The sequence below is a fragment of the Tachysurus fulvidraco genome, chromosome 11, assembly GCF_022655615.1.
Source record: "Tachysurus fulvidraco isolate hzauxx_2018 chromosome 11, HZAU_PFXX_2.0, whole genome shotgun sequence".
NCBI classification, from domain to species: Eukaryota; Metazoa; Chordata; class Actinopteri; order Siluriformes; family Bagridae; genus Tachysurus; species Tachysurus fulvidraco.
Window position 1 is genome coordinate 12,087,652 of NC_062528.1, and position 7,913 is coordinate 12,095,564.

A 7,913-nucleotide genomic window follows, 5' to 3' on the forward strand; every position below is an offset into this window, starting at 1 on the left:
AGGGGTTTGCTAACAGATATTACATTTGAAACATATGCTGCACATTTCTGTTTGTTTTACCAACTGTACTAAACAGCTGATATGGATAGTTCAAGACTCAGCTAAGTCTGGCTACATAAGTGGCTACGGGATGCTTCAAAAAGTCAGGAAGTGAGAAGAGGTGGCCCCTGGGGTTCCCTTTCTTTCTCTTTCTCTCTGTCTTTCTCTTTCCTCCATTGCATAGCCCTAAGGGAAAAGCATGTGGCTGCAAATGAAAGTCCCAAGACCAGAGAAGAGTCAGGCTTCCGGCGTGTGCGCGCACACACACACACACACACACACACACACACACACCCAACCCTGTTGACATCCATTTTAATGCAGGATGCCAAGAGACAGCGAGCACTTTGTTTCCCAGGCACGGTTTAAAATTCCACAAAGGTCACAATCATTTCCCTTACATGCACTTCAGTGCAGTATGGATATTACATATAACCATATAGACACAATACCCAAGTAAAATAACTTAATCCCTATGGCTTTCCTTATGTGGGAATTTTTGCACTGTAATTAATCGAACTGAAATATTTCTGCACTTATTTTTACTACATGAATGTGATTTAATGAACCGCAAGATCAATAACAAACTGCCCCATTCACTCACTCACACACACACACACACACACACACACACACACACACACACACACACACACACACACACAAATGAACCTTTTCTGGGGTTTTAAGTTTAAATTCAGTAGAATTCAATTTAGCCATCTCTGCATTTCAAAGAATATTTTACTTAAATTTATCAACAAACTTCCTCCCTTCTAAAAGTGATTGAACGTTGGAAAAATAATCATTTGTAATACAGCCTTAAAATATGTATTTTAGCAATTCCATCCACTATAAAAGAACATCTGACAAAAGTAGAATAATGAGCTGTTGGATAAATGCTTAAAGCCTCTACAGTGTTTGACAAAACAAGTACAATGTCTATAATTTCAGAAAGCTGTGATTCACATCAATTTAACTTCATAGAATACAAATCTACCAGCTCCTGTTTCTGAGCTGTCTGAACCTTCCCCAGAGAGGACAGATTGGTTTTCCATGACCATGCACAGGCATTTGTGAGGTCATTGTTTCAAGGTGCTTTCTGGATTCATATCGCTGACACGGCAATACCCATCTCTAATCACAACCCAAAAAGCATGAAGAAAAAGAGGCTTTTAATATATATGTATATTAATATGTAACCACGACTATTTCGGTGTAAATAAAAGGTGATGCTGGTGAGATTTGTGGCATCATAGTTGTAATTTATTCCTGCAACACTACAATATCTTGACCCAGAGCCTAAAACAAATTAGACAGGAGTAGAGGGCACAGAGAGGCATGGACTGCACATTAACTTAAATTAACAACTGTTTCACAGTCTTCTGAATTTAAAAAGCTCTAAGCTGGCTTAACAATACACACACAACAAATCCCTCATTACATTTTCATCAAACTCTTATGAGCCTCGGTCAGCCACTAAGCCCCTACACAAGCACAATGAAATAGCCACTGAACTCACTGGTTTATTGTGGCTCTGGGAAGGAAATCAGAAAGAAAGCTGCTTGGAATAATTCATTAAAGTTACACTTAAAGCCTGACATGCTAAATCTCAAAGCCAGCTTGTTCTCGCCTGGCTCAAGTTTACTTAAAGTTTAAAAAATAAAAACGCCCTTTTAAATATATTTAAAGTAAGTGTTTTATTCAATTAGATACTGAAGGGTAGTGAGAAAAATATTAATCTAAAAGCAATCTAATCCACAGCCTGGATGCTTCTTACTGAACGGGAAGCTAACAATCTATTAGCTAGCTAGCAAGCTAATACCGCAGCTAGCTAGCAAGCTAACATTAGCTAGCTAGCAAACATTAGCTAGCTAACACAGCTGCCTGGCAGAGCCGAGCTTGTCAACACACAGTGCGTGGCCGCGACCGTTGTTTATATTTAGCCACAGTGTAAACTCTACTCTCTCAAGGCTCTAATGCCACGCCAAATAAACAATAAATCATAAATACACCCAAAACACAAACCGTACAACATTCCTGTTTGCCGTTAGACTTTTCAGAGACGAGAAACGTTACAGAATAAAAGCCAAATCCTAAGCCGTGAAACCGTGTAGACTCGTGTGTTAGCTAGCTTCTGTTAGTCAAACCCGTTTATAACAACAACACACCGAGGTGTTTTTACCACACACACCATTTCCTGACATTATATAGTACACTATAGTTTATATACATGTAGGATTAGAGACTATTGACAGACTATATGACTGTTCCACACGGTTATACGAGCATCTTTATATTCTCCCAGCATCAGGCACAAGTCAAACTGAAAACACTACAGATAAATAAACAGTGTCTTGAGTGCTGAGTGTGTTTTAAACACCGCCATGCGACATTTGTCCCTTTACCTGCTCGTCGAATCGGTTAATCACGGCCTGGACCCACTCCACAGGCTTGTGTGCCGCCATGGTCAGGCGGATACAAACCGCTCCCTCAGCTGGCAGCCCTAAATCACAACCGCGTCGTCTATTCCAGCACACTAACCAGCCCAAGAACACGCGAAACCTCACAGCGAAAAAGCATAAGTGGCAGGGTTTAGCTTTTTCGCTTCAAGTATACTCCACCGCGCCGCCATGACACACGACCGGAAGTTTGATTCCTTCTCTCGCCAAACTGGCGTTGCGCATGCGCACTAGCGTCGGTGTTGGGCCGACTGGTACATCGTGTTTAATAGATGGGGCTCTGAGTGGAGACCGCGTTTATAAAAAGGAAACAGAACGAGGCCAAAGAAATAACTCTCTTGTTGTAACTTATCGATTCATAAGGTTTCAGGTCACTACATTTTTCAGCTAACTCCTACACAAGATTTCCTTTGGCCCTGGAGTAACTGCAGGGATTTAACAAACAACAACAACAACAACAACAATAATAATAATAATAATAATAATAATAATAATAATTATTATTATTATTATTATTATTATACAAATACTACTATTAATAATAATAATAGATTATTAGTATTAGTATTAGTATTATTATAATTATTTCTGTTATTATTATCATAATAATAAATTATTATTATTTTTATTATTATTATTATCATCATCATCATCATTATAGTTCCCAAATGAATGAGTTTAACTGCTAATTGACCTTTATCAAGTAGACTGCTCTTCAAATCTGTTTTATTTTGTAGCCTATCAGATATACGCAGCAGTACATCCGGATGCAATACTAGGACCAAAAGGCAATACAGCATCAGTTAAATAAATATAAGTTAAAGTCAACTTTCTAAGTTTACTTAGTCTTGTTTGTAGGTTTTTCCATTGGCAATATATATTCAAAAACATGTGATAGATAGATAGATAGATAGATAGATAGATAGATAGATAGATAGATAGATAGATAGATAGATAGATAGATAGATAGATAGATAGATAGATTGATTGATTGATTGATTGATTGATTGATTTATTGTCATTGCAAAGTGCAGATACATAGCAACAAAATGCAGTTTGGCATCTACCAGAAGTGCAAAGAGTAGCAATTGTGCAAATAGACAAGTGCAGATAAATATGTAGCATATGTACAGCATGTAATATATAGATATATATGTAAACATATGTACAGTGAATAAATATAAAGGCTATTAGGCAGAATGTACAGTAGGGTATATATAGATACACATAAATAAAATAGTGCAGATGTATATAAAGCGCAATATGTGTAGAGAATGAGGAGTATAAAAATACAATAATAACAGTAATATGTACATTACTGTATGTACAAAATAACTTCTGTAGAATTATACATACAGTGTTCTAACAGTGTAGTGTAGAGTTCAGCAGTGTGATGGTGGATGGAAAAAAGCTGTCCCTGAACCTGCTGGTTCTGGTGCACATGTTCTGTATCTCCTTCTTGACGGAAGTAGTTAAACAGTTTGTTGAGAAAACCCATTTTGAAAACTGGTTCAGATTGTGTTTGGATGCAAACCCTGTCAGTCATTTTATTGACACTATATAGGTTACCTAAAATTCTAGGAGCTTCATGAAAATAACCTTTAGAGATCTTATCTTAAAAAAGAGGCAAACCTTACCTAATTCAAGGGCTGTTTATTAACCTATTTATTCTCTGATATTATCTGTGAGTACATACATTTTACCCACAGCATTATGCATGCTAAACAGCTTCATAGGGTTAGGCACTGTTCGTATTTGTGCTGGATTTGTTAGTCATTTTAATGCCCCTAGACCTAAACACTAACACTATACACTCACAGACATTTTAACCTATAATGTGAATAATGATAAACCATAATGAACAATGGCAAAACACTGATAACAAAAACAAAAATCTTTACATCATGTACCCCATGTGTTCGAACAATCCTATTAAAATATCAATTCACAGGGTTAAATTGCTATTTATTTTTCTAGTATGTATAAAAATATAACAGCGTTATCTGGAAAATGACATATTTTACATACTTACAGTAAATTATTTACTCTTTTAGTCCAAAAGAAACAAACAAACAAACAAAAAAAAATTCTTAAAGGGATATTAAGTGAATTAATGCAGTCAGCAGATCTGTGATGTATTGCTATAGTACAAATAAACTAAAGACAAAGAAGCAAGTTTGTGAGCTGCAAGCATACACTGAAGTTACAATTAAAACCTTAAATGGATAGGATAAGCATATGACAGTCTTTATGGTTGCAGCAGCAATTCTGTACAAAATGTAATCTTGGTTCTCAATTTTTAAATTATGTTTTATTTGCTTATCTATCTATCTATCTATCTATCTATCTATCTATCTATCTATCTATCTATCTATCTATCTATCTATCTATCTATCTATCTATCTATCTATCTATCTATTTAGTTACAGATAAATAAATAAACAAACACATATGGTATAGTACAGAGTACTGCCATCTTTTTTGCAAACATTTACTACCATCTTCAGGCAAGACATGATAACAACAAAGCAGAATACTGATAAAAATGTAACACCAGAGGGCGCTGTTTTGCTTTTCTATGTTAATAATAAGGAAATTTGATTCACTGGTATCAATTTAACTTCTTGTGCCTAAGTGGGTTTCATCTGGTTTTTCCAGTTTACTTATACCTCCATGAAACATTTTCATTTGCTCGATTACTCGATTTGCCACAGAAAAAAAACATCTTGGTAATTATTTTAATTTTAATTTTAAATAATTAAATTCATGAAAAAGGCCATAATCAAAGAGTGCTCTAATTTGAAATACACCAATTTATTTATTTGTTAGTTAGTTTGTTTTCATATAATTAAGTGTTTGCAGATAAAATGTAGCAAACAGTGACTTCATAAAATTGGGTCCAAGAAAATAGTGCACAAAAACATAAAATTTTCACAGGAGATGATTATCGGAAAGGAATGAGACACAGAGGATCTGATGCTTTAAATTAATTTAGGTAAATTTCACTTTATGCCAAAAAAGAGCAAAATAAGCAAAATTCCCTTTTAATTTTCAGTACACACCTGAAAAATTTGTCCCTTTCTCAAATTCTCAAAAAAAGGCATTTCTCTAGAGAGCTCGTCTGAGCCCCAATTCTCCACTGCTTTTCTTCCATCTTTGTGACACAGGTTAATCTCGAACCTGGTAACACAAATACCAAAGAAAATTTGAAGAAATATTTTGTATCTCATTTGTCAAAAAATGTTCTTCCTCTAAAATGTGGCATGCTGATCCCCAAACCAGAATATCATAAAAGTTTGGACTAAATCTGTGGAGTCCAGGAAATAGTGGTTTTGATTCAAATCTGTCTTTCTTTCAATCAAGCTATCCATGTGCTTAGTAACACAGTGTCAGTACAACACGAAAGACAATTAGGCAATGTAATTGATGTAATTATGCAAAGTAAAAGAATAAGGCTAACATTTGACCTGGAAGCCTGAGGATTAAAAAAACCATTGGATCGAAATTTTTTCGCCAGCCGTCATTCCACCATTTATGTCGGTTTTGTATGGCATAGGCTAATGATGGCTAAAGAATGCAGGACGTGGTTATTATGAATTTATTACTGTAAGGTAAATAATCACATAATCTTAACTGATTATGTGAAGTCGTGTGGTCATACCTGTACATAGCTTTTTGCAGCATCAATTGAATCAGAGTACTTTCAGAAATACTGGAAGCTACTGGAGGCGAGGTGAGACATATGGAAATTTATGTCTTCTACATGTTCATATCAGTAATCATGATAAAATAAGTTCACTTTCACCATATACTCTAGCAATATGTTTTCTAAATGACAGGATCAGTTAATTATAGTGTAATAAATCAGCATGGTAGTGCAGTGGGTAATGTTGCAGTCTCTCAGCTCCAGGATCTCTGCTCTAAACTCAGGTTACATCATGACAACACAGCAGTGTCATTGTGTTATACCACAAGATATAACACCTCCCACCCACCAAAAAGGCTATGTAGCCATGTAGGCTAGTGGATAGTAAAACAAATATCCTGCATAAAAATAAGACAATTTTTCATCTCTAAAAAACATTTCAGCATTTCTGAAAACTTGAGTGCAGTTGAGTATGTCTAAAAAGATATTTTATAAAAAAAGTAAAAACAACACTAGGCAAACTTAGTTTTGCAAGACCATTGACAGCAAAGCATGTTAGCATCAACTGTATGGAATCTTTAATTCTGTTTGTACAATTTTAAAAAATATTATTATTATTTTTAAATGTGTCACAAAAATAGCATTTTTTTACATCAATCAATCTCAGCTCACCAGACACCTCCAGAACATCAGGTGAAGCGGTGCTTGAAGGTATTCACATGTTTACTATTGACAAACACTTTGTACTGCTGAGGATCACAGGCGATGATTATCTGAAAGGAATTAGACACAGGGAAAGGATATGATCTGATCATTTAAATCAATTTTCACTTTAAGTAAAACTATTTATATCAGCCACCCAGACAAATACGAATATATTTGTCCTCTAAATAAGTGCGGGAAAAAAGCAAACTTCCCTTTTAAATTGTAGTACACAACCCTGGAAGATTTGTCCCTTTTGAAATGGCATTTCTCCAGAGCACTCGTCTGAGCCCCACTTCTTCATTGTTTTGCTATTGTATACAACCTTTGTTCTCATCAAAGCGAGGATTGTAGTGAAAGGCAATTCAATCTTTGTGACACAAGTTAGCTTGACTAATCTTGACTAATCTAACTATCTCGAATGTGGCAACACAAATACCAAATAAAATTATATATTTGCCCATCAATTGTGCCAAAATGTTCTATGCCTAAAATGTGGCATGCAGATCTGCAGGTGGTGCTCGTTCCCAAACCCCAAACATCCCCAAAGAATATCCATAGATGTTTTAGATCAAATCTAACTTTCTTTCACTGAAGGTTATCAGGTACTTGGTAACTCAGTTTCAACTCAAACATAAAAGATTGTTTTGCAATGTAATTGATCTAATTAATCAAAGTAGCAGAATAAGTCTTTTCTGAAAACCTGAGGATTAACCAGCCCCTGGATGACAATGTTTTTGCCAGACCACAATCTGCCATTCATGCTGCTTTTGTATGGCACAGACTAATGATGAAGAATACAAGACATGGTTATTGCAGCAAACATGACTGAAAATGGAATTCATGTCTCCACTACTTTCATACAGGGGTGTCTGATCTTATCTGGAAAGGTACAGAGTGGGTGCACATTTATTCCAACCAAGCAGAAGCCACAACTAAGTCTATTGAAAGCCAAGATCAACTAATTAAACAGGTTCAGGCATAACTCCTGCTGGATTGGTATGAAAACCTACACCCACTCTGGCCCTTTTGGAGAAGATTGGACACCCCTGCATTCATATCACTTT

General features: G+C 35.6%; 1 protein-coding gene across 2 annotated transcripts in view; it reads right to left on the reverse strand.

The window, feature by feature from the left end:
• Positions 1-2,729, reverse strand: part of nf1a (neurofibromin 1a) — a 55,499-nt gene extending 52,770 nt beyond the window's left edge. The window contains exon 1 of one of the 2 annotated variants that reach the window (XM_027148141.2): positions 2,445-2,729. In XM_027148141.2, coding sequence (XP_027003942.1) covers positions 2,445-2,504 — 60 coding nt within the window. In that variant the 5' untranslated portion in view covers positions 2,505-2,729. The remainder of the gene's footprint in view (positions 1-2,444) is intronic. The other variant, XM_027148142.2, reaches the window with a different exon arrangement.
• Positions 2,730-7,913: the final 5,184 nt, after the last annotated feature.